Below are 27,868 nucleotides of genomic sequence, written 5' to 3'. Positions count from 1 at the left end.
ATCACGACTATTACTACTACTGTAAAACTTAACCTTTTGTAGAAATCAGCCTCTCCTAGAGATTTAACCACAGGTTTCAATCCTAGGCTGACGACTCCTGAAAGATGTTCCAGTTTCTTATTTCCAAATTCCTGCAACTCAATTCCATTTGAAAAGTTCATGACTGGCTCAAATTCAATGTATCTAAACAAACCCATTATTTCACTCCAATTCTCAACTTCCCCATTTAGATTTCCTATTCTAATTCCACACTACTATTCATTAAGTGTCCTAAGCTTAAAACTTTGGAGCCCACTTAGAGTCCTTACTTTTCTTCTGCCTCCCTGAGTTGATTAGATACCAAATTCTACAGATTCTTTCTTCTCCTTCCCAGAACCCCCATCCTAGCAAGGTGACCGAAGCTCACAGTCCCTCAAACCTGGATTTCTGTCTTTGCTTCTAAGTTTGACTTCCTATTTCATTTATTTTCTATGTAAAACCCTAGCTCCCATCACACTATGCCTTCCTATTACTGGCTTCCTGTTACTTTGTATATCAAAGTCTAAACTCAGCTACCTACCTTTTAAGATTTCAATAGTCAGTTCCTTTACAATCCAACTGCATTTCCCACTTGAGCAAGAATGGTTTTCAGCTGATTCACACACCCACTATGATCACTGTGCCTGTTCATGGCATTGTAGCATCTGAAATGTGTGCTGCCCACACCTCTCTTGTTAGGCCCATTCTATTCATTATTTGAGGTCCAATTCAAAATTCACATCTTCCCTGATATGAAGGCACAGTTCATCCTGCCCTCCCTCTTTCAAACATCCCTCCTTTCCTAGCTTTAGTCAGTTTTGTACCTTGTTGAATACTATGCTGGGTTCTATACTTTATAGTCCAGCATTTATTGTGTCAAAACATGCTATTAACACTGAAGTGCTCATTATTCTCTTTAAAAGCAGACTATAACTTATACTTTTTGTTTACCCTAAAGCAACTATAAGGTAACAATTATTTAATAAATACCATGCTGTACCTTACTGGGAAGTTCTAAAATTTTAAATGTGGATTTTGATACTCTGTCAGCAAACATTTTCTGTACGGGGCCAGATGATAAATATTTTAGGTTTTGTAGATCACATCCGATCTCTGTCATATATTTTTCTTCTCTTCAACTATTTAAAAATTTAAAAATCATCCTTAGCCTTAGGGCCGTACATAAACAGGCCGTGGGCTGGATCTGGCCCACAGGCCACAGTTTGCCAACCTCTGCCTCCTCTAATAAGCAGATGGGTGTCTTATTAGGAGCCTCTACAGTTAAGAATTTTTATCAATATTTAAGTCATTTTTAAAAAATATTGGTCAAGCACTTTAACTAACTTTTGAGTTCCAACATAAAACAAGTAACCCTCAAGTTCTTACCAGCTCTTTCGGACTTTTCTTTCTGTTCCCGTAATTCCTCTCCCTGGGTAGTCATCTGTTTGATGCGACTACGGAGTTGAGCAATTTCTTCTTCTTTCATTTCCAGGGTTTCATGCATCTGGCGTTTTGTCTCTGCAATTACCATTCCCTGAATAGAAGTGAAGACTCTAAAACGTTTGCATAACAAAACTGCATCAACAGCACAGATAAAACTTAATTTAAAAGGCAGAAAAAGGCCGAGCATGGTGGCTCATGTCTGTAATCCCAGCACTTTAGGAGGCCAAGCAGGGTGGATGGCCTGAGGTCAGGAGTTCGATACCAGCCTGGCCAACATGGCGAAATCCTGTCTCTACTAAAAATACAAAAACTGCAAGAAGATGGGGAGATATTTATGAAATAGTCAACTATTTCTCTGTGTAGAGACCCAGTCCCCTTCTTAACACCTTAAAATCTGGTTTGTAAAATCATTTCTCAAAACTGCATCCTCCAAATCATATCCTTACCAAATTCAAAGACCTTTTCAAAGTCTTCATCTTACCTTCTCCACTTCTTGAAACACATCTTATATTCCCCCAAAAACTTAACTATCCACAATTTCTATGACTTCATGAGGTAACTTTTTTTTTTCTCATTTATGTCTCACTGCCAAACTCAAGACCTCTATATGGTTAAGAGCACAGACCTGAGTCACAATGCCTGGATTAAATTTTCAGTATATACTTACCCTCTGTGCATAAATGTGGGTAAATTACTTAACTTCTACATTCTTAGGTTTGCTTATTTGTAAAATGAAGATAACAGTATTATTTCACACACTTGTGAGGATGCAACACAAGTAAATACAAGCAAAGCCCTTAAAGCAGAGCATTACAAAGTAAGTAATGGCTAGCAGCAGTATTAACAATAGTAGCAGCAGTAGTAGTAGCAGCAACAAGTGCTAAATAAGTGTCAGTAGAAGCAACTGCTGCTGTTACTATCACGACTATTACTACTACTGTAAAACTTAACCTTTTGTAGAAATCAGCCTCTCCTAGAGATTTAACCACAGGTTTCAATCCTAGGCTGACGACTCCTGAAAGATGTTCCAGTTTCTTATTTCCAAATTCCTGCAACTCAATTCCATTTGAAAAGTTCATGACTGGCTCAAATTCAATGTATCTAAACAAACCCATTATTTCACTCCAATTCTCAACTTCCCCATTTAGATTTCCTATTCTAATTCCACACTACTATTCATTAAGTGTCCTAAGCTTAAAACTTTGGAGCCCACTTAGAGTCCTTACTTTTCTTCTGCCTCCCTGAGTTGATTAGATACCAAATTCTACAGATTCTTTCTTCTCCTTCCCAGAACCCCCATCCTAGCAAGGTGACCGAAGCTCACAGTCCCTCAAACCTGGATTTCTGTCTTTGCTTCTAAGTTTGACTTCCTATTTCATTTATTTTCTATGTAAAACCCTAGCTCCCATCACACTATGCCTTCCTATTACTGGCTTCCTGTTACTTTGTATATCAAAGTCTAAACTCAGCTACCTACCTTTTAAGATTTCAATAGTCAGTTCCTTTACAATCCAACTGCATTTCCCACTTGAGCAAGAATGGTTTTCAGCTGATTCACACACCCACTATGATCACTGTGCCTGTTCATGGCATTGTAGCATCTGAAATGTGTGCTGCCCACACCTCTCTTGTTAGGCCCATTCTATTCATTATTTGAGGTCCAATTCAAAATTCACATCTTCCCTGATATGAAGGCACAGTTCATCCTGCCCTCCCTCTTTCAAACATCCCTCCTTTCCTAGCTTTAGTCAGTTTTGTACCTTGTTGAATACTATGCTGGGTTCTATACTTTATAGTCCAGCATTTATTGTGTCAAAACATGCTATTAACACTGAAGTGCTCATTATTCTCTTTAAAAGCAGACTATAACTTATACTTTTTGTTTACCCTAAAGCAACTATAAGGTAACAATTATTTAATAAATACCATGCTGTACCTTACTGGGAAGTTCTAAAATTTTAAATGTGGATTTTGATACTCTGTCAGCAAACATTTTCTGTACGGGGCCAGATGATAAATATTTTAGGTTTTGTAGATCACATCCGATCTCTGTCATATATTTTTCTTCTCTTCAACTATTTAAAAATTTAAAAATCATCCTTAGCCTTAGGGCCGTACATAAACAGGCCGTGGGCTGGATCTGGCCCACAGGCCACAGTTTGCCAACCTCTGCCTCCTCTAATAAGCAGATGGGTGTCTTATTAGGAGCCTCTACAGTTAAGAATTTTTATCAATATTTAAGTCATTTTTAAAAAATATTGGTCAAGCACTTTAACTAACTTTTGAGTTCCAACATAAAACAAGTAACCCTCAAGTTCTTACCAGCTCTTTCGGACTTTTCTTTCTGTTCCCGTAATTCCTCTCCCTGGGTAGTCATCTGTTTGATGCGACTACGGAGTTGAGCAATTTCTTCTTCTTTCATTTCCAGGGTTTCATGCATCTGGCGTTTTGTCTCTGCAATTACCATTCCCTGAATAGAAGTGAAGACTCTAAAACGTTTGCATAACAAAACTGCATCAACAGCACAGATAAAACTTAATTTAAAAGGCAGAAAAAGGCCGAGCATGGTGGCTCATGTCTGTAATCCCAGCACTTTAGGAGGCCAAGCAGGGTGGATGGCCTGAGGTCAGGAGTTCGATACCAGCCTGGCCAACATGGCGAAATCCTGTCTCTACTAAAAATACAAAAATTAGCCAGGCGTGGTGGCACATGCCTGTAATCCCAGCTACTCAGGAGGCTGAGGCAGGAGAATTGCTTGAACTCAGGGGGCGGAGGTTGAAGAGAGCTGAGATCATGCCATTGCACTCCAGCCTGGGCGACAGAGTGAGACTCCATCTCAAAAAAAATTAAAAATTAAAAAATTAAAAATAAAAGGCAGAAAAAAATGATATTTCTTGCTAAGTACAGCATAACAATTATTTCAGTACTTCACCAACTGAGATCTGTTTTCTGCTCTAATCCTATTACCTAGCGTAACAGGGTATTTTTTATATTAAAAAATTTTAATAGTTTAACCCTTAATGCATTAAACCATTACTACTTAAAATAATTAATTTATAACCTTTCTACAAATGTGCTATCTGTCTTTGTAAACAGTTTCTAATGAACAAAATATAGTCTTCTGAACTTGGCTAGATGCTACAATAAACTACAAGTATTGATCTGTGCTATAACATGGGGATAACCCCAGAGACTGAGAATGGAAGGTGCCTGCTGCCACACTGGATAAAGCAAAATCCCAGGGCACATCTACGTGGTTTTTCTCTTTCTTCCTGTGACTGTCTCTGGTACCACCACTACTCCTTACTTTGCTCAGTAAGGCATCCCCATTCCTCCAACTTGCTAGTTACTTCTGTTCCCTCTTTCTGGATAATCTACACTAGAAATGGAGCTCAGCAGCGGAAAAAGATAACCAAATTGTATGAAGTAAAAAAGTCATTTAGGACTAACAAAAAATGAGGTGGTTCACTTGTCTGTTGAAAAAATGTTCAGACATTGTGACAACTATTTCATGGTCTTAAGATTAGCACCCTCTCCACAGGGTTTGCCAACCCTTACTTTAGAGTATGACTCTTCCAGATGGCTAACATTAATGGAGAGATAGAAAGATAACAACCAGGTAAGTAAGACACTGTTATATGAAATCTCAAAACAAAATCATGGGACTTCAGTTTCTTCAAAAACCAAAATATAGTGGAAAGAGGAGGAGAGAAAATAATCGAACCTCTAAATTAAAAGAAATCTTGAGAGTCATACCAACCAACTGCAATGAAAAAACTTTATAAGGACCCTGATTCATAAAAGAGCAAAAAATATATGAGAGACTAGAGAAAATCTGAAACTGACTAGATAGCAGGTCATATTAAAAAATTATTAAATTTTTAGATGTGATCATGATAATGTGGTTGTATTATTGTAAAAATAACATCTTTTATTTTAAAGATATACTAAAATACTTTTGGAAAAAAAATGATAAAATTTCTTGGATTTGCTCTAAAACAATCCTGGGATGAGTAGGACAATGAGAGTTGAGAAGGTACAGATGAAACAAGATTAGTCATGAGATGTTAACTGTTGAAGATGGGTGGTGGGTTCACAGAAATTCATTTTAGCAGCTTTTCTTTTGTAAATGTTTTAAGTTCTTAGTAATAAAAAAAAAAATTTTAAATAGGCCCTCAAGAAGTTTATAATCTAGCAAAGCAATATTATCAAAAGGATGAAAAAGACTGCCAATACACTTTAACAGCAGGACAGTTCTGACATGTTCTTAATTACATGACTACTTAAAATACTGTAGTGATAACCCGGCATATTAAAGAAACTGGTGGATGGTATGGAACAAACTGGGAGCTGCTTAGAAAAAGGACCCAAGAACTTGGGATTGAAAGACGTAGGTCAAAACTGTTAACCCATGAATTTTCTGGCTGTCTTTGCTGCATAGCTATAGCTGCTGCTCCAACTCCAAACTACCAAAGGTAAGACTTATTCCTTCCTCAATCCTCCAATCTCACCTACACATTCTAAGATTTATTGGTAGAAATTGTTATTTATGCTAATATATACATTATCACTTATTTACTTTTTGTTTTTTTAAGAGACAGGGTCTCACCCTGTCACCCAGGCTGCAGTACAGTAGTGTGATCATAGCTCACTGCAGCCTCTTACTTCTGGGCTCAAGCAATCCTCCTGCCTCAGCCTCCCGAGTAGCTGGGACCACAGGCATATACCAACATACCCAGCTAATTTTTTACTTTTTGTAGAGAGGGGGTCTTGCTTTACTGCCCAGGTTGATCTTGAACTTCTGGTTTCAAGCAATCCTCCTGCCTCAGTCTCCCAAAGTACTGAGATTAAAGGGATGAGACACTGTGCCCAGCCCCTTATTTATTTTTTAGGCAACTTATCTGAGAGATTAATCTGTTTCCATATTATTGAAAGAACATACTGATATCATTCACATTTAGAATGCCTTAACTATAAATAATTTAACTTTTCTCTGTAAAGCAGTTATGTACTATAAATATAAACTTACTTTGCAACAGTTATTCTAGTCTACAAATCAAAATGCTGACTGGGATCAAGAAATCAGAGAATCAGATTCACACGATACAAAACTAATGCTAGTAGTTACATAAATCTAGGAATTAAAAAGATTTTTCATGGAAAAAGCTGCAATAATTTTGGAAAACAGAAACAAGCATGAAAGTTTCCAACTGTTTCCAAAAGTAAATGTTGGGACCTCTTGACAAATTTTACTATCATAGGTTTTGTTGTTTTACCTTATCTTGTTCAAGCTGTTCAATTAAGTTCTTTGCATCACGTAACTGAGTGATAAGTTTAGTCTTCTCAGCCATATGAAGGTCCTAAAAAAAATTTTGAAATTCATTTCCATCTCTAATAAAGCTTCTTCTCATTTGAGAACTCTAAACATTTATCAAATTTATATACATGTTACAGTGTAGAAGGAGAAAAGTACACAGGAAGTCTCAAGGTATAGTAAGTGTTATGCGGGCCAGGGCAAACAAGAATGTCCTTTCCATCCACTCTCCTTTCCCGGAGGTACAAGCCATGCTGTGGAGCCTGTGGATCTAACTTTACAGGATTAAATTAGAACAAAACTCATCTGCTCTTTTACCTTTATCTTTTCTAGTTCTTGAAGTCTTTCATCCAGTTGTTCTTGCAGAGCTTCTTTTTCACTAGTTAATAGTGTACATTGTTCCTTATGTGACTGAATTGTTTCCTTACAACGCTTAAGTAGGTTCTCTTGACGCTTAACTCTTTGCTGGAGTGTTTCCAGTGTTTTAGCAGAAGTTCCATCTTCCACTAACAATAAAGCAGCATAAGGAGGGGCCATCAGTAAGGAATATGAAACCGCCTTTGGAAAATTAAGACTGAGACAGTGAAAGAGATCTAACCTAACTGACTCCATCTTGGTTCTAACCTTTAAGCTGTCATCGTTCGTTCCTGGGTGTAGGCCGAACTAACTTTGGGAGAACTTAAAGTTTAAAACAAAGACAATAAAAGCCATTTCCCAAACAAACCTCCTTCTTGCCTGGGGACTAGACTGCCTTTGTAGGACTAACAAATTAGCCAAAAGATTAGAAATTATCGTTTAGGAGTCATGCAGCTGAAGGCCACAAGATTCTGACCACCAGTAAATGGCTCCTAATATCACTGCTTGAGATATTTTGCAGACCCTGCACTTGATGGATCAGCTGGCAACACCCAGATCGATAAATTGGCTCATCTGATCTTGTGGCTCTCACCCAGGAAGTGACTCAGCATAAGAAGACAGCTTTGACTACCTATATCATCTCTGACCTGACCAATCAGCACTCCTGGTTCACTGGCTTCCCCACATCCACTAAATTGTCCTTAAAAACTCGGATCCGCAAATGCTTGGCGAGACTAATTTGAGTAAAATAAAACTCCGGTCACGTGCAGTCGGCTCTGTGTGAATTACTCTTCTTTCTCTACTGCAAATCCCCTGTCTTGATAAATCAGCTCTGTCTAGGCAGTGGGCAAGGTGAACCCATTGGGCAGTTACAAATATAAGGGTGCTCCAGTAACAGTCTTAGTACACAGGAGTGTACTCCTTTTTTTTTTTTTTTTTTTGAGACGGAGCCTTGCTCTGCCACCCAGGCTGGAGTACGGTGGCGTGATCTCGGCTCACTGCAACCTCCATCTCCCTGGTTCAAGCAATTCCTCTGCCTCAGCCTCCCGAGTAGCTGGGATTACAGGTGCATGCCACCACGACCGGCTAATTTTTTTTATTTTTAGTGGAGATGGGGTTTCACCATGTGGGCCAGACTAGTCTCGAACTCCTGACCTCAGGCAATCCGCCTGCCTCAGCCTCCCAAAGTGTTGGGATTACAGCCGAGAGCCACCATGCCCAGCCAGGAGTGTATTCTTACACCAACATTCTGCTATACTCTTAGTCAGATGAAGAAGGGACAACCCTAGTCAGCTAATAAACTGGCACCCTTCCAAAACTCTACTTAGTATTAGTTGTTTAATCTTTATCTGAAGAAGCTTAGTAGTGAATTCACCTCTTTGTGGTTCAACCCCATTCAGAATGGCACAGTAGTTAACTAACATTAACTGAATCCACCCTCCTTAAAATGACAGTTTGATAATCATCTTTTGTTATTCAAAATTATGTGTCTTAGCTCACCTCCCAAAAGGATTAATAAAGTACAGTGTTCTTTCCAACCACATTCTAATATCTTTCTGAGAGAAGTTCTGGTAAGTGCAGCTTTCTCCATCACTTTACATTTATGAGTCTGAAGTTTCCACATGTTTGGGGAATTTCGGGAATGACCCCCCGCCCCACCACCCCACCACAGGCTGGCTGCTCAGTTAACTGCTCAACTACTTACTCCAAGTTTATCCTAAGTCCCTTTGAAAGAAAAAGCTAGGAAATAAAACATGGGAATTTTATTGTGTATATACCTCCAAGCCTCAAAGCAAAGAAGGCTATAACTGAATTTTAAGACAAAATATAGCTATTTCTTCTTTTTCCAGTTAAAAAGCAATTAATAGGAAATAGGACAAATACAAATATCTAAGAATATAGAAATATTTAAGCAATATTATTTAAAAACGAAAATATCCAAACAATTACACATAGCACATTTATTAGCATGTAAGCAGAACTGGCCTGTTCATATGACATCTAGCTACTGCTATTAATAAAACAGTGTAGCATAATAAACGAATTTCAGTTACAATGAAAATGTGGTGTTACTCACAGACTATGACATTTTTGCATATTAAAACAATTATTTTGGTTGGGCACAGTGACTCGCGCCTGTAATCCCAATATTTTGGGAGGCAGAGGCAGGCAGATTACTTGAGATTAGGAGTTTGAGACCAGCCTGGCCAACATGGTGAAAGCCCGTCTCTACTGAAAATACAAAAATTAGCCAGGCGTGGTGGTGCACACTTGTAATCTCAGCTACTCAGGAGGATGACGCAGGAGAATCACTTGAACCCAGGAGACAGAGGTTGCAGTGAGCCGAGATCATGCCACTGCACTCCAGCCTAGGCAACAGAGTGAGACACCATCTCAAATAAACAAACAAACAAAAAAAACACTTATTTTCTCCTAAATAACAAAGAACCAAAAAAAAAAAACAAAAAAAAAAACAAACCCTTGCATCTTCCTGAAACTATTAGGACCACGGACATTTCTACCTCAGCCCACATCTATCAGTTCACATCCTGGAATCTCTCAAAATCCTCCTCTAGGTTTTCTTGGGGTTTCGTTTTCGTTTTTTTTTCTTGTGGAGAAGGATTTTCTCTATGTTGCCCAGGCTGGTCTCAAACTCCTGAACTCAAGCGATCCTCCCAGACTAGCCTCCCAAAGTGTTGGGAATACAGGTGTGAGCCAAGGAGCCCGGCTCTCCTCTAGTTTTTAAATTAACCTTTTGACAAAATGAAGCTTACCTACTGGCTCTACATCACTCTCTGGATTCTCTTCTTTAGTCAAGAATTCAGCCTGTGGTTCCAGCTGAGGATGTGGTTTCAGTACATCAACATTCATCGGGCCATTTCGTAATCGTTGTTTCAGCAGAGAAACCTAATATAAATGTGCTTCATTAGAAAAAAGCCAAAAAAAAACTATGGGAGTAGTACAATTGTCCCTTGGTATCTGTGGGGGATTGGTTCCAGGATTCCCTGTCAATACCAAAATTTGCAGGAGCTCAAGTCCATTATATAAAATGGTGTATTTGCATACAGCCTACACACATCCTCCAGTATACTTTAAATCATCCCTAGATTACATAAACTACCTAAATAATGAAAATGCTATGCAAATAGTTGTTATACTATATATATTTTAGAAAATAACGACAAGAAAAAAAGTCTACATGTTCACTACACATGGCTTTTTCCCCCTAAATATTTCTATCCAGTTGGTTGAATCCACACATACAAAACACATCAATGTAGATGGCTTATTGTACTTTCTTTAAAACAGAGAGAGGATGGATTAAATGATACTCTTCTTACTAAAGTGGGGGAAAATAAAACAAAAAGTTTACTCCCAATACAGTCGGTTTTTGTATTTGCTGTTATTATTATGCAGTTAGTCAAAAGATACAATAAATAAAAAAATATCCTTAACATTAACTGAGGAGCTAGGAGTGGTGGCTCATGCCTATAATCCCAACACTTTGTGAGGCCAAGGCGGAAGGATCACTTGAGCCCAGGAGTTTGAGACCAGCCTGGGCAACAGAGTGAGACCCCATCTCTACAAAAAATTTTAAAAATTAGCTGGGCACGGTGGCATATGCCTGTAGTCCCAGCTACTCTGGAGGCAGAGGTTGGAGGATTGCTTGAGTCCAGGAATTTGAGATTGCAGTAAGCTATGATCATGCCACTGCACTGCAGCCGGGGTAAAAGAGCAAGACCCTGTCTCAAAAAAAAAAAATTAAAAATAAAAAAATTGAGGAAAGCAAAAAGTTTTAAAAATAGGTCTTAAAAAAGAAAACACTTTTGGAACCTTGCAGATATCCAAATCAAACCACCTCTATTTTTCCTTATCCAAAAAATTCCATACTTTTTCTTTTATTCTTTTACCTGAGTTTGGAGAACACTGATATATTGATCTTTCTCCTCTAAAGATGCATCAAACTCCTCTTGGAGATGTTTCTTTGCCTGCTGGTCCATTTGGAGCTCCTAAAACAAAACGATTTACAGGCAATTTTCAGTATAAAACAAAAAATATAAACTTAAAGTTTTCAAAATTTAAAAACATGTTGAATACAGATTTACATTTCCCTTAAGGTATCAGCGACAATAATTAGAGAATAATCAGCATGTAAAACATTAACATTATTTAAAACATTTGCATCAACAAACAATTTTGTTCCTTAAAGAATGTGAAGATCCAAAGAAGAAAAATGTATACTTTCTGGAGCTGTAATGATGGCTGCATTGATAATAATGTGGAGAAAATAAATAATCACTTAAGATAGGCCAGGTGTGGTGGCTCATACCTGTAATCCCATACTTTGGGAGGCCAAGGATGGTGGATCACTTGAGGTCAGGAGTTCGAGACCAGCCTGGCCAACATGGTGAAACCCCATCTCTACTAAATATGCAAAAATGAGTTGGGTGTGGTGGCAGGCATCTGTGGTCCCAGCTACTCGGGAAGCTGAGGCAGGAGAATCACTTGGGGGCAGAGGTTGCAGTGAATTGAGGCTTGCCACTGCACTCCAGCCTGGGTGACAGAACAAGGCTCGGTCTCCCAAAAAAAAAAAAAAAAATTACTGAAGATAAAAGTAAAACTTTGAGACTCTTACTACTTGTGTTATATTATATTCATTTGATCTGAAACCAAATTATTATATACCAAACAGCCAGTAGAGTCTTCCTCCTCCAATATATGAAAGTATCTGATAGTTGAAACCAAATGCTTTCTCATCTGTAAAATGAAATTTCTAGTCCCTGCAATTAGTTAAAATGCTGCTTTCTTTAGGTCATTAATAAGCCTTCCTAACCAAATCCACTTATTTTTATCTCTCTGCAATACCAGCCACCAGTAATTACCCTTTCATTTTAGGTATAGTCACATACCACGTAACAACATTGTGGAAAATGACAGACCACATATACGACGGTGCTTTCATAATATTATAATAATGTATTTTTACTGTGCTTTTTCTATGTTTAGATAGACTTGGATATACAAATACCATTATGTTACAACTGTCTACAGAATTCAGTACAGTAACATGCTGTATAGGCTTATAGCTTAGGAACAATAAACAATACAATATTGCCTAGGTATATAGTAGGTTATACCATCTAAGTTTTTGAAAGAACACTCTGTGGTATTCGCACAATGACAAAATCACCTATGGAAGCTTTTCTTGGCTATATCTGCTGACCATGGCTTTAGGGCTCTTGGCTACATTCCTGTCAATTACAGTTTCCTCTTTGTCCTTCACTGATTCCTTCCAGCCCTCTGGATTCAATCTTGTGTCTTCTATGTTTCTCCCTTAGAATGCTAGAGGTTAGCATATGGAAATATCAAACACTCCTTTATCATTCTGGGATTCCTATACTTCACTAGTTCCCTAAACTCAAAATATTCAAAGTCACATTTTACTTATCTTTGTTAATCCCTGCATATAATCAATATTTTTTATTACTTATTCTAGAATTAGATCCTATCTTTTACCATAACTATAACCACAGTTCAGGTGTCTAAAACTTTAGATCAGGGATGTCCAATCTTTTAGCTTCCCTAGGCCACACTGGAAGAAAAAGAATTGTCTTGGGCCACACATAAAATACACCAACTATAGCTGACGAGCATTTTAAAAAAAAAAAAAAAATCACAAAAAAAAAAACCTCACAATGTTTTAAGGAAGTTTACAAATTTGTGCTGGGCAGCATTCAAAGCTGTCCTGGGCTGCATGCAGGCCATGGGCTGCAGGTTGGACAAGCTTGTGATAGTTCATTTCCTTCACTAGCCTTCTAGACAGATTCCTTACCTCAAGTCCTCCTCTAATTTAATCCATCCCTCACACATTTGCTAGAAAACTTTTCCTCAAACAATATTTTCAAAGACTTATAAGCAACTCCCTCTTCTTACATTGTTTCAAACTTATTAATTCTCAAAACACTGAGAACTGCCCCAGCAAAACACTGAGGCACTATCTGGTACACTTATAAGTGTTCTCTATTCTGCCCAACACTCACGTTGCCCCAGCATCTCTGAGCATATTTTTTACTTTTCCTCTCACAAATGTCTCCTGACTTGACATTCCCACAGCAGTAGTCTCCAAATGCTGGTCATGTCCTAAATAAAGTTTTCAGAGATCCATAGTGAAATAAGAAACAAAAGCCAATGTGGAGAGATTTTCTTAGATCTAAATTCCTTTCATGTAAGTAGCTGTTACTTTGTCCTGGGAACATGTCCTTCCTAATTGCTTTGGTACTAAAACAACTTTTTTTTTTTTTGAGATGGAGTCTCGCTGTCCAGGCTGAAGTGCAGTGGTGCGATCTAGGCTCACTGCCAAACTCCACCTCCCAAGTTCAAGTGATTCTCCTGCCTCAGCCTCCTGAGTAGCTGGGACTACAGGTGCATGCCACCACACCCAGCTAATTTTTGTTATTTTTAGTAGAGATGGGGTTTCACTATGTTGGCCAGGAAGGTCTCAATCTCTTGACCTCGTGATCCACCCGCCTCAGCCTCCCAAACTGCTGGGATTACAGACATAGGTGTGAGCCACTGTGCCCAGGAGCCACTGTGCCCGGCCACAACTTCTTTAATGAGATAATGCCAATAAAAGAATCTGGGTGAAGAAATTCCTGATGGGTGAAAGAAATTCCTGATGGGTGAAAGAAATTTCTTCTGGGTGAAGAAATTCCTGATGTCTTTATTCCAAAATACAACAGTTAGTGGCCCTATGACATCCCTTCTCCTCCACTTCTGGAAGGAACTGGAAGGTAAAATTCATTTCTTCCAAATAATTTCCTACAACCTACAACCTTCCATGCTCAGCTCTGTTACAGAGCGGTCCTAATAGCCCACCAAAACAAAAAACAAACCAAAAAACACTCCTCGATTTATACTATAGTTTTCAGATTTTGCACGTTTCCATTTTTTCATCTAGACAGAAAGTTCTCCGATACAAGGGAACATCTTTTAATCATGTCCCCTTCTCCCTCTCCCGGCTACCTATACACTATTTTGTCAATATGTTAGCCCAGTGAGGCTTGGATCAAACTTCCAACATAATGTATTTGTGCTGTGTGAAGCCATTAAGTTGGTGGTAATCAGAAAACTAACACATGTAGGTGGATTAAAAAACAGTAACAACAAATTCTTCAATCTGTGATTCTGATAAGTATTAATATTTCCTAATAGAGGAAGATAAAGTTACTGCATAAAATTATGGATTTAGACAGGAAAGTTAAAATAGGCCCTTTAGTTCCATATTCCCTTACCTCTGGTCTTTGCCCCCAATATTTCACCAGCTCCTAAAAAATTTAGGTAGAGTTGCAAATCTAACTGGCAGCATTCAGAGTACTTACAGAGCTCCACCCTCTTTGGAAGGTCAACACAAATGCATTTTACCACAGACAAGCATGACAAGGCATGCTTTTTAGCCAATGAGCTCTCTCACAGTTTTTCTAAGTCCCTCAACAGCTGCAACTGAGTAGATGAGTAAGGCTGGGGCCTGCTAGCAAAGTCAATTCTTTTTCTTTCCCCATTTGATGTTGCCAAGGAATGCTGGTTCTATAATTTAAATTCGAGAATAGCGAGGAGGCCTATCTTTACTAACAGCCAGCAATCACATGGGTGCTTACTCATCTATGAATAAAGTAGATGTGTTTCCCATTCAGCTGTATTTTCTTGAGTATAGCTCCCTCAGACGAGGGCTCCTAGTGGAGAAGGGCTGAGCATAGGAAGGAAAAAAAACAGGTATTCCTGTATTTCCAGATGTAATAACATTATAAAGAGGTATTCCTGTCTCTTTATTCAATGCATATTTAAATAATGCGAATATTTTAAAGAGGATTTATCAGGTTTTAGGCATCAAAACCTGATGCCTAATCTCTAATGTACACTCTCTGAATTTTAAACATGCCTGCTCTCCATTACTATGTGTATCTAATCATTAACTGCATAAAACATGGGCATTTAATTTCTCACCAGAAATACAAGATACCTATCACTAACACCCTTCATTTATTCCCAAAATACAAGACAAGTAAAAAAGAAATGTTAAGCAAAAAGATATTAGCTTAACAGAAAAATCTTTTGGGTAGAAATGCCGTACTATTTGCACCTCTAGCAAAAGCAAAGGGGCTTTTAGCTGCTAAAAGCACTTTCTCTCTATTAATATAAAGCAGGGGAAGCAAAAGAGGATACCCTAGCTATCATTCTCTCACTTTCCACAACCCCTTTGTTGCATACGCCTAACCCCCATGCATACTCTTCTGAGTACTAACACATTCCCAGTCCAACTAGAAAACCAGAATCTTGGGCAGACCAGGAGTTAAGGTTTTGTTCCTTCTCTATAACTTCCAAAGTGGGTATACATTTTTCTAAGTTATTAATCCAAAAGAAGTTATACAAATTTTAATTAATAAAGGACATCTGTAATTATTTGTATTACTGACGCCAATGCTTGGTCTTGTCAGTATAACAAAAGTAAATTAGCCTGGTTTTCAAAGTCATGTTTAGAATGTTTTAAAGAATTTATTTGGGAATTGTGGTAAATTATATAATCTTTCTTTCATATCACAAAAATTCAGTGATTTGGCTACATAAAAAAAATTGCAAGAGACTAGAAATCAAACATGATAGCAATAAGAATAAAACTTTAGTGATATAATACATGGAATTCCTATATGATTAATTCTGATTGTTAATTCACGTAATAGTCTGTCATTGACAATAATAACAAAGAATATTCTATGGGACAATATGGCTATATTGATGATATCATCCTAATCTATACTCCCTTGTTTTTCTTCTTTGTCTCCTCCCACAAATATACTAGCTTTTCTCAATTACTATTTATAGATTTATTAATTTACCTGACCCTTTTAAGGCTATCTATACTTTTTAAATCTGTATCTTGGACTGATAAATCACAGTTACAATACCTAAAACATTAAACTTACTTGGATTTGTCCTAAAGCTACCTATTTCAAACTTCTCAAAATAATACTAGTTTCGTTAACGAATTAACAGAAAGTAACAAAAACCCATGAAGAACATTCATAACAAAAATAGGTAACAAGACATTCTTCAACAAACAATATAAATGAGTGGAGAGAAAGCACCAATAGCAGTAAAATATGCAATTGTTGGGATCTGTATAGGAGAAAGCAGAGGGAAGCAACAAGGTTATCAGATGGACCTGACAGCAGGAGAACCCCAAAAGTCAACAGGTACTCATTACAAAATAATTTGAGACAGCAAGTCAAACCAGGAGTGGTCTTGCCTACTCCGATGGCAAGTGGGTACACATGGCCCACGGGAAGACATTAAGGAATTCAAACAGTCTGCTATGAAAAATTACTCGCCCCCTAAAAATTACAATAAACATAATTTATTTTATAAAAAAGACTGATGGTTAGGAAAAACAAAAAGAAGCCTGAAATACTTAACAGAAGAACCCAGTTAACCCTTGGAAGTTGACGCTGACTGTTCATGCAGACAAATGATATTCTGTTGCTAAGACCTTATTTCATTAATTCCGACAACGTATCTTAGAAAAATCATACAAATAAAAACTTTAAGAACAGACCTCCTGGTCTTGGAGGCTGGACTCGTTAGTTATTTGTATAACTAATGAGATGCATATGAAACTACCCTAGGACATACAACAGTTCTGATAAATATGAGATTTAACTATTATTTTCAAAGTACTCATCACTGAAACTTACCTCTCTTAATTCTGCAATTCTCCGAAGTGATTTATCCTGACTCTGACTTAATATACCCTTTAATTGAGAGGGAAAAAAAAACTGGTTAAACAGCGAACTGTATGACATAGTAAATACAAAGCAAGTCAAAAATAATTATTTTTAAAATATTACAACCGTTTATCCAAAAATAACCTGAAGATAGAGGACAAGATTAAAATGTTAAAGATGTGACCATATTGAAAAATCTGTTAAAACTTACATCATGATGTTATAGAACTGTTCTGCATCCTGGCAGTGGCAGTGGTTCAAAATCTATACATTTGTTAAAATGCATGGGCATGTAAACCAAACAAAAAGTCAATTTTACTGTTTGTTCAATTTAAAAAATAAAATTTTTAAAAATTAAATCAAATTCCAACTGCAATTTATTTCACTGAAACCTATAATGTGTGGAATACATCAATTAACAGCCTGTTCTAAAGGTTTTTGTGGCTTAGAAACAAAATAATTGTCTATATTTAAAAATACAAAACCAGCCGGGCACGGGGCTCACGCCTGTAATCCCAGCACTTTGGGAGGCCAAGGCAGGTGGACCACAAGGTCAGGAGATCAAGACTATCCTGGCTAACACGGTGAAACCCCTTCTCTACCAAAAATACAAAAAAAATTAGCCGGGCATGGTGGCAGGTGCCTGTAGTCCCAGCTGCTCGGGAGGCTGAGGCAGGAGAATGGCGTGAACCTGGGCAGTGGAGCTTGCAGTGAGCCAAGATCGTGCCACTGCACTCCAGCCTGAACGAAAGAGTGAGACTCCATTAAAAAAAAAAAAAATCCAAAAAACTTCACAAAGAACATCAGATGGCTAAATTATTAACCATACATTAAAAAAAATCAAGAAGCTGGCCAGGCATGGTGGCTCACGCCTACAATCCCAGCACTTTGGGAGGCCGAGGCAGGCAGATCACGAGGTCAGGAGTCTGAGACCAGCCTGGCCAACATAGTGAAACCCCGCCTCTACTCAAAAAAGAAAAAAAATTAGCCGGGCATGGTGGTGCGTGCCTGTAGTCCCAGCTACTCAGGAGGCTGAGGCAGGAGAATTCCTTGAACCCAGGAGGCGGAGGTTGCAGTAAGCCAAGATCGCACCACTGCACTCCAGCTTAGGCGACAAAGCGAGACTTCTCAAAAAAAAAAAAAAAAATTGAGAAGCTAATAAAAGACTAATATTGAGAGATGAAATGACTCACCCTTTCCTGGGGTAGGGTAAGGAAGGTACTTTTCTCTAGTAAAGGAAATTAAACTTGGAAAGTTATGGCCTATGGAAACAAAGTAACCATATATCCCTGTACAACATAAATACAGAGGTAAAGGAATAGAGTAATCTGAAACTTCACTGGTTTGTGTGGACTAACGAGCAAAACAAGGGGATATAGATAGGCAAATGGCTTACTTATGACCAAGGGAGTATGACTGGATTGTATTGTGGGGACTTGTAAGTGAATAAAACAAAAACAAAGTTTTTTTCCCAAAAAAACCCATGAACACAGGTTTTGTTTGTTCAGTTTCAAATATAAAATTTTAAATGCAGGAACATGCCATGCCGAGAATGATGAAAAACTGTAGTGCAGTAGTTACAAGCACATGCTCTGCAGTCTAACTGCTAGGAAAAAGATCCTGGCTCTCCTCCCTACCTCTTACAAGCTGTGCAACAATGAACGAGTCACTCTGCCTCAGTTTCTTCACAGGAAAGAGGCTAGAACTAAATATACCAAAATGTGTGGCACACAGTAGGAGCTCAATAAATGTTAGCTAGTACAAGCAGCATAGGTAAGAGTGTTGGCAATACCCACAATTTTAATTTCACTGGCTCTATTGAAAAGATATTTGCCTATTTTAAAAGGTTTCTAGGCATGCACACACGTAGAAAAGAGAGCAAAGCATTCAATTTTATCTTTTTTTTTTTTTTTTTTTTGAGAGTCTTGCTCTGTCACCTAGGCTGGAGTGCAATGGCATGATTTCGGCTTACTGCAACCTCCGCCTCCCAGGCTCAAGCTATTCTCCTGCCTCAGCCTCCCGAGTAGCTGGGATTAAATGTGCCCATCACCACACCCGGCTAATTTTTGTATTTTTACTAGAGATGGGGTTTCACCATGTTGGCCAGGCTGGTCTCCTGACCTCAGATGATCCACCCACCTTGGCCTCCCAAAGTGCTGGGAATACAGGCATGAGCCACCACACCCAGGCAAATTTTATCTCTTAACATTATTGAAATTTGGAACTATGAAACCGCAATTCTTTACTGTCACTTAGTGTCAGAATTACTTACCTACATCTAAAAATAAAAATCCATAGGCAATTCACAGAAGAAACACAAACAAGATACCAACCAAACTTAAGAATAAGGTAACCTTTTGAGAATGAATTCATGGAATATTAACAGCACAATGGGTTAAGTCAAAATTACCTCCCACTTCAATGGGCTACATGTTTCAGAAAACATTATCAAGGCCAGGCGCAGTGGTGCACACCTTAATACCAGCACTTTGGGTGGCAGAAGAGGGTGGATCACTTGAGGTCAGGAGTTCAAGACTAGCCTGGCCAACATGGTGAAACACCGTCTCTACTAAAAACATAAAAATTAGCCAGGTATGGTGATGGACGCCTGTAATCCCAGCTACTCGGGAGGCTGAGGCAGGAGAATCGCTTGAGCTGAGAGGCAGAGGTAGCAGTGGGCCGAGACCACATCACTGCACTCCAGCCTGGGTGACAGAGCGAGACTCCATCTCAAAGAAAAAAGAAAGAACACATTATCAAATAAACTAAAAACTCTTTGCAATCATCTTATTTCCTATGTTCTAAGGACAATTAGAACATTGAATTAACAATAAATAACTGGTGTTACCACTCTGCATGGAAGGTTAGACATGTCTTTACTACTAAAACAAGGAAGCTACCTATAGACTGAGACACTAGAAAACATGTTTGAGAGAGGCATGCTGTAAATTCTAACTTCTTAAACATTACAGAGATCTGTAACTCAAGGAAGCTCATCCTTAACAGAGGTAAAATCTCTGGGATCTCATTCACTTTCTCTTTATTAAAACCTCCAATAAGGTTAAAACAAATTTAATACTTTGTTCATATGCACAATTATTTAAAAGGAAGGGTTAGAAATACCTTACTATGTAAGATCTTTCTGATTTAAAAATTATGACTTAATAATACAGTCGACAAATGACTTACTTGTAGCTTTTTCTTCTCTCTCTGAAGCATCTGATAAGCTGTAACAAGCTAAAATACAGTCATCAACATTAGTCATTCTTAAATAAATGCAATTATTCTAAAGTCCACTAAAAAATTCTCTTTATGAAAGTCAAAAAATAAATTAGAAGAGTTCTTATAAGATAACCTAATTAGATGCATGACAGTCAAAACTAACATAAGACATACATTTCTAAAAAATAAAATGTAAATTTGACAGACATTAAATCTCCATATGACTTCATCTTAGAGACATACCTCTAAACTTTAGTACCGAATTCACAGGTGGTGATTCAAGCCAGCTTGCCTAAAGGTAGGAGGCTACTCAAACTATAGTCACAGACTAAATCAGCAATGGCATCACCAGCAAGTTTGCTTGAAACAGAAATTCTTGGGCCCCACCCCAATCTAACTGAATGAGATTTGGGAAGGGTATGGAGAGACAGGAAACTATGTTTTAATGAGCTCACCAGGCGATTTTTCTGCTTTGGACTATACTAGATCATGTAATTGATTTCTAAAAGTTCCTTCTAGTTATAGGGTCTGTGACTATAGCTCTGCAAAAATCTAAGCAAAGAACCTCATAATCAACAGATGAAAACTGGTAATTCAAGTCCTTAAAGAGATATTTAATCATTTAACCTAAATACGGTATTTAAACATTCTAGCACACCCTGATGAAATTATGGATTAACAAATCTTTTCAGCCTATAAGTTATAAAACATTACTCATCTAGGGCCAGGTACAGTGGCTCATGCCTGTAATCCCAACGTTTTGAGAGGCCAAGGTAGAAGGATCACTTGAGCCCAAGAGTTCGAGACCAGCCTGGGCAATTTAGTGAGACCTTGTCTCTATTATAATTAAAAAAAAAAAAAAAAAAAAAAAAGTTACTCATCTGAAGGCTAAGTACATGGCTCCAGTGAATTCTTTGGACCCTACTTTGGAAGTGCTAAAGAGATAAGCTGCAGATTTAAGAGGAAGCATCCCCTATTAGAGCTTTGCCATTTACCTTGGAAGGCTGTTGCGTCCCCCAAATGCCACTAGTGATATCCTGAATCAAAAGACAGGCAGCAATAGGGCCAGGCATGGTGGCTCATACCTGTAATCCCAGCACTTTGGGAGGCCAGGACAGGAGGACTGCTTGAGCCCAGGAGCTGGAGACCAGCCTGGGCAAAAATGGCAAAATGCCATCTCTACCAAAAATACAAAATAATTACCCAGGCGTGGTGGTGTGTGCCTGTGGTCCCTGTTACTCAGGAGACTGAGGTGGGAGAATCACCTAACCCTGGGAACTCAAGACTGCAAGGTGAGCTGTGATCACGCCACTGCACTCCAGCCTGGGTGAAGGAGTGAGACCTTGTCTCAAAAAAAAAAAAAAGAAAAAAAAAGCAGCAATGGAAGGTGAGTCTAGCAACAAATAACATAAAAAACAAAATTCTGCCTAAGACCAGGACTCTCCGCTTACTATTATCATAACACCACACAGAAAAACGGTGGTCACAGCCGGGCACGGTGGCTCACACCTGTAATCCCAGCACTCTTGGAGGCCGAAGTGGGCAGATGACAAGGTCAGGAGTTGGAAACCAGGCTGGCCGACATGGTGAAACACTCTCTCTACTAAAAACACAAAAATTAGCTGGGCATGGTGGCGCATGCCTGTAGGGTGAGGCAGGAGAACTGCTTGACCCAGGACCCAGGAGGCAGAGGTTACAGTGAGCCGAGATCACACCACTGAACTCCACCCTGGGCTACAGAGTGAGACTCCATCTCACAAAAAATAGAAAAATGGTGTTCACATTTACCAGTGTAACAATCCTGCAGATTCTGAATATGTATCCCTGAACTAAAAATAAAAGAAAAAGAAAAATGGTGCTCAAAAAACGGGTGGAGGGGGGTGGTATGTGTGGAAGAGCAACCCAAGAATCAGACGTCATTTACAACATTATTTCATCCTAGGCACTAACAATGCCAAAGACAGGTAGAGACAAAGTCTATGAGTTCTTTTGATCCCAATAAGCTGCCTGACTCTGAGACAGCACAGAATACTAGGAACAACCAGAAAGACCTAAAATCAAATCCAGACTGCAACTACAACCTGTCCGACCATAAGCAAGTTACCAGGCAACATCAGCAAGTTACTATGACTCTCCAATTCTTTTTCTACAAAATTGAGCTAATTAACATCTACAGGAATGGTACAATATTACATGACATTATAAATATAAAATACACAGGACAGGTGTAGTGGCTCATGCCTATAAGAACAGCCCTTGGGAGGCTGAAGCGGGAGGATCGCTTGACCTCAGGAGTTCGAGACCAGCCTGGGCAACATAGCAAAACCTCATCTCTATGAAAAAATACAAAAATTAGCTGGGTGTGGTGGTCTGCGCCTGTAGTCCCAGCTACTTGACAGGGCTGGGGCTGAGGCTGAAGGATCGTTTGAGCCTGGGAAGTTGAAGCTCCAATGAGCCGTGTTTGAGCCACTGCACTCCAGCCTGGGCAACAAAGTGAGACCCTGTCTCAAAAACAACAACAACAACAGCAGCAAATAAATATAAAATACACAGTGTCTAGCATATTTAAATACTACTACCCCAGCTTCAAACTTAAAAGCCATGGTTAAGTTAGTGAAGAAACAAGACTAAAGATTCATGACCATTATTAACTTTGGTAGAAATTTAAAAATAAAAGTTAAAAAAATGTAAAGGAAAAAGGTGCTTGATTCTACAAGTGCCTCATGACATACATGGCTTTAATGCCTTCTTTATATCTCTGGGTGGGTTCCAGCCAGCCTATATATTTAAGCCTGATAATGGCTTCCTATTTTGTCAGCACTTCATAGTTTAAAAAGATATCTTATCTTGTATATTTCACTTGGGTTTTTGTTTTGTTTTTGGTTGTAGGATAAAATTACTCATATTGTAGTCATAATTGGAAACAGAAGTTACAGCCATCTTTAACATACTGACTCTGAACTTTAGTATTCATTAATTAAAATTAACTACAATGGTGATTTACAAACCATAAGACATTACACATTTTAAGATAAACAAACAAAAAGATATGGACAACTTACTCCAAAAAGGCTTTCCTGAGAAAGAACTGTTTTAACTGCATAGGATGCAGAGGGAATTGAGGGAGGGCAACAAATAAAATTTAGCCTGAAAGGAAGATGCTACATTCCTAAAGGATTGAAAAGCGAAATGGACTAGCACTGACTTCCTTCCTCCCTTAGACCAAACAAGGAGTGTCATTCTCACGGGTTTAGCAATGAAAAGATTGATCCAAGGCAAAGGTTTAAATGTAGGTACAATGAGAACGAACCAAATCTGTCAGATAATCAGGCTACCTAAAACAATTTTAGAGTCAGTAATAATGGGAACCTCATTTTGTCGCATCAGTTAGAGAGGAATAAAGGAGAGGATATGAGAACAGAAGATGAACTCCACACTGGGTGTTCAAGTGACCTTGAACAGAGGGACTACGAAAGGAGAGGGGAACAGAATATAAGAACCAGAAGGCTACAGACAACAATCTTTTCCAAACTTTTACCAAGAGTCTTGCCAAAGGGCCTCTGTCTTTACTTAACTAGATATTGAAAGTCTTTAACTAAATATTGCCACAAACTACATACCATTAGTAACCAGGATATATCTAGGGAATTAACAGTTTAGCCAATCACAGGAGTAAAGCAATACAGTAATGTGAATGAGAGAACAAGCAGAAGAAATTTTTGTACAGGCAAAAAGATCATGCTCCTACCTCAGAATATTTTCCTCTGTAGCTACTTAAGCTTCGTTCCATTCTTCGCAACCGCTGAATCAACTGTTCTTTGTTGAGACTGTCTGAATTCCCTACCAAGTCTTCAGCCTCGCTATCCATATCGGAGGGTGGATCAAAATTGGCAGTAGAACTGTCCAGGTCAAGTCGATTCAGGGATTCTCTGGAAGATGTTCGTACCAAAGACTCTTTAGAAGAAGACCGGAATAGAGATTCCTTTATTGGACTTCGAAACAAAGACTCCACGGAGGGCACCCGGAGCTGGAGCTTCTGTGCAAAAGACTGTGTGTCACCTGACTGCAACCAAAACCCAACAGAATGTGTGGGTTAAAATACACACATTTAGACTTCTATTACCCCTATCACCAGCAATAATCTAATAAAAGTTCTAACAAGTTGAATTTATATTCCTGACATTTTACATAATACATTGTTTTCTGAAAAACAAGACACTTGGTTATTGCTGAAAAATTGTTGGACCTGGAGTCAGAGGACTGGGGTGCAGGTCCCAGGTCTGTCACCTAGAGATAGAATGCCCTTCAGTAAGTCACTCTCCTTCAGTTTGCACATCTGTAAGAAAGAAAAAAGCAGTACTTTCCAAGCTGACTTCACAAGTGTATTGTGAGGATTCATCCACTGAACTGTAAGATCCTCGAAGGTAGTGACCATCTGCATATCCAGTGTCTAAAATGTAGGTATGTACCATGAAATGTGAAGTGTGTAACTGAACTCGAGTGGGCTTTATCTGGAGGGTCTTTATGGATGTAGTGATGCTTGATCATTCTCAAGAAACGAGGCGAATTGGGGCAGGGGGAGGGTAATATGTAATGAATCCACTTTGTTTAATAAGGGAACGTGAGGCAGAGTTGACTAGTAACAGCCAACTCTGCTCTACTTACCATTTGTCTACTAGGAATAAAAATAGGCATTAACAAATCATGGTGGACAGTTGAAAGGTCTGAGTTAGAGTCCCTCTGCACAGATTAGTAACTCCAACGTTAGACAGTGATAAGCAAGACCTGTCCTCCTAATTAAGTGGAGTAACAACAAATTAATTTAGTCACAATGAAAAATAATATGACCTAATTCAACTAACTGTTCTAAGCAGTATTATTTTGTTCAGGTCACAGCAGTCAATATTCAACGATGTCTCCTAGAAGCTCATTCTCATTAGCTAACAACAGGGTCACTGTATAATCTCAAAGGTGCCAGGAGTGAAATACTCCAGGGAATCTGACATCATGTGGAGGCAAAAAACACAGGAAAAAAAAAAAAGATTCTCTTCAGTCTAGAGTTTAAAAAATCAAAACAGAAATGTTCTGTTCACAGATTCTAGAGATTTAATAATACTGGGCAAGGTAGGAGTAAGAGCAGATAATATGCCCCATGCCCTTCATACACCCAGATATATCACAGGTGGTTTAAAAGAGTAAAAACTGGAAATAACCCAAACGTTTATCATTACAGGATACAGTTTATAAATTATAGTATATGGAGAGCACTCCCCAAGGCAACTTGAAAAGTATGTCCTGGGCTATAAAGTATTTTCAAAAAAAAGTTAAAAATAAACAATAATATATGGAAACAAGTTCAAGATATACTATTAAATGGGAAAGGTCAAATTATAAAACAATATGTATATTGTGAACTCATTTTGACTAAGTACTCCTTATCCAAAAACCTTGGAACCAGATTTTGGAATATCTGCATATACATAGTGAGATGTCATGGGGATGAAACCCAAGTCTAAACATGAAATTCATTTATGTTTCATATACACCTTATACACATGGCCTGAAGGTAATTTTTTTATCATATTTTTAATCATTTCTGTACGTGAAACAGTGTGCACACTGAACCGTTAGAAAGCAAAGGTGTCACAATTTCAGCCACAAATACAATCTGTGGTTGTCTGGCACCACCATCACTCCTGACTCTGAACTTACATGCTACTGATAAGCAATACTTTTCTTACGCTTATTCACCCATAAGTACTTCACAGTAAAAGAAATATATATATGACATACCATTAACACAGTAAAAAAAAAAAAAAAAACCGTGTTCAGGGTAACTAAGCAGCACAGTAGTAACATCAGAATATCTGTAATAGTTGTTAAGCAACAGCAACAACAAATAATGGTAAGCTTTCAGTCTCTATCTACGATGCTGTGTTTTAATTGAAAAGTTACTCTACGCTGTACTTTCTTTTTTTTTTTACGTAAAAAGAAACACCAGAAGCAACTGAGGGACCAGGAAATGGGTCCACTAGGGAGGAGGAGGCATTCTGCTGGATGGCTTTTTAATTTTTTTTTTTTTCTTTTTTGAGACATGGTCTTGCTCTGTTGCCCAGGCTGCAGTGCAGTGGCGTGATCTCAGCTCACTGCAACCTCCGCCTCTCAGGTTCAAGTGATTCTCGTGCCTCAGCCTTCCAAGTAGCTGGGAATATAGGCACGTGCCACCACACCAGACTAATTTTTATATTTTCAGTAGAGAGGAGGTTTCACCATGTTGGCCGGCCTGGTCTCTAACTCTTGACCTCAGGTGATTTGCCCATCTCAGCCTCCCAAAGTGCCAGTATTACAGGCGTGAGCCAACACGCTGGGCCTCTGCAGGCCTTTTTGACATTTTCAACAAATCTTCATACAACAGAGCAGAGAAGAAGGGAAAAAAAAACAGCAAGTAAAGCACGTAAGTCTTGGAACCATGTGGAGCATCATGGGGAACCTGCCCTTGGCGCCATCTGGCTTGCATATGTGCCACTGTGTAACCCTTTGTGGACATACTCATATGAGAGAATCTGGGTATGCCTGGAAAAGAAAATCTTACAGCTAGAGGGTGGGGAGAGTCTTTTTTCCCTTGGGAACACTGAATAAACTATGTTGTACGCCAGTGTTTTGACTCCAACTCATCACGAGGTGAGGTGTGAAGTTTTCCACTTGTGGCATCATGTGGATACTCAAAAAGTTTCAGATTTTGAAGCATTATGGATTTCAAATTTTTGGATTAGGAATGTTCAATCTATGTAGGATACTTTGCCCCAGACATAAGAGGGTCCACAGGCTGCTATGTTTTAAGAACTCTAGGGTGTGCTTTTTACCATGTCTTCAACCTTGCTGTGAACTATGGTTTCCTGCTGCTGTCAATATGCTCAAATATAGTAAGCATTTCCCCCTCGCTTCGTGTATATACAGTTTTTAATTTGCTAAACCCAAAATCAACTTTTCAGAAATTTGTTTAAAATAAAAGTAAACAAGCCAAATGTGATGGTTCACATTTGTAATCCCAGTCACCTGGGAGGCTGAGGTGAGAGCACTGCTTGAGCCCAGGAGTTTGAGGTTGCAATGAGCTATGACTGCACCACTGCACCACAGCCTGGGTGACAGAAAGAGACCCTGTCTCAAAAAAAAAAAAAAACTGAGGGAAGGCATCTTTTTGTTATGAGAATGAATGAGATCATATATGTAAAATGTTTCATATATGTCTAATACACAGTACACAATAAATACCATTTTATTTTTTAAGAAAATATCTGTAATATTTAAGAAAGCGCAAAGCCCTCAGTGAGCTTATTTCCTGAATATCACCTACATTCACTCTTTGTCTTAATTAAAATTCTGAATTTGTTATAAAGTTAACTCATTCAAGTTTTTGCATTCATAACTATAGTCTTTTTGGACTATTCCATGAGAGAAGAAAATACGCATTTCAGGCTGGGTGTGACGGCTCATGCCTGTAATCCCAGCTCTTTGGGAGGCCGAGGCGGCTGGATCACCTGAGGTCAGGAGTTCAAGAGCAGACTGGCCAACATGGTGAAACCCTGTTTGTACTAAAAATACAAAAAATTAGCCTGCCGTGGTGGCAGGAGCCTGCAATCCCAGCTACTTGGGAGGCTGAGGCATGAAAATCGCCTGAACCAGGGAGGCAGAGATTGCAGTGAGGCGAGATCACGCCATTACGCTCCAGCCTGGGCAA

At 38.7% G+C, this 27,868-nt stretch overlaps 1 protein-coding gene across 3 annotated transcripts in view; it reads right to left on the bottom strand.

The window, feature by feature from the left end:
* GOLGA4 (golgin A4) overlaps positions 1-27,868 on the bottom strand; it is a 123,680-nt gene that overhangs the window by 61,553 nt on the left and 34,259 nt on the right. For all 3 annotated transcript variants that reach the window (XM_011981933.1, XM_011981934.1, XM_011981932.1), the window contains 8 exons: positions 23,879-24,193; positions 20,098-20,145; positions 16,879-16,935; positions 11,044-11,142; positions 9,907-10,039; positions 7,094-7,281; positions 6,738-6,821; positions 3,784-3,931 (listed from right to left, as the gene is read on the bottom strand). In XM_011981933.1, the coding sequence (XP_011837323.1) occupies positions 3,784-3,931; positions 6,738-6,821; positions 7,094-7,281; positions 9,907-10,039; positions 11,044-11,142; positions 16,879-16,935; positions 20,098-20,145; positions 23,879-24,193 (1,072 nt within the window). The remainder of the gene's footprint in view (positions 1-3,783; positions 3,932-6,737; positions 6,822-7,093; positions 7,282-9,906; positions 10,040-11,043; positions 11,143-16,878; positions 16,936-20,097; positions 20,146-23,878; positions 24,194-27,868) is intronic.

Source organism: Mandrillus leucophaeus, unplaced genomic scaffold (genome assembly GCF_000951045.1).
Source record: "Mandrillus leucophaeus isolate KB7577 unplaced genomic scaffold, Mleu.le_1.0 Scaffold231, whole genome shotgun sequence".
NCBI lineage: Eukaryota > Metazoa > Chordata > Mammalia > Primates > Cercopithecidae > Mandrillus > Mandrillus leucophaeus.
This window is presented reverse-complemented; position numbering and strand designations above follow the sequence as displayed.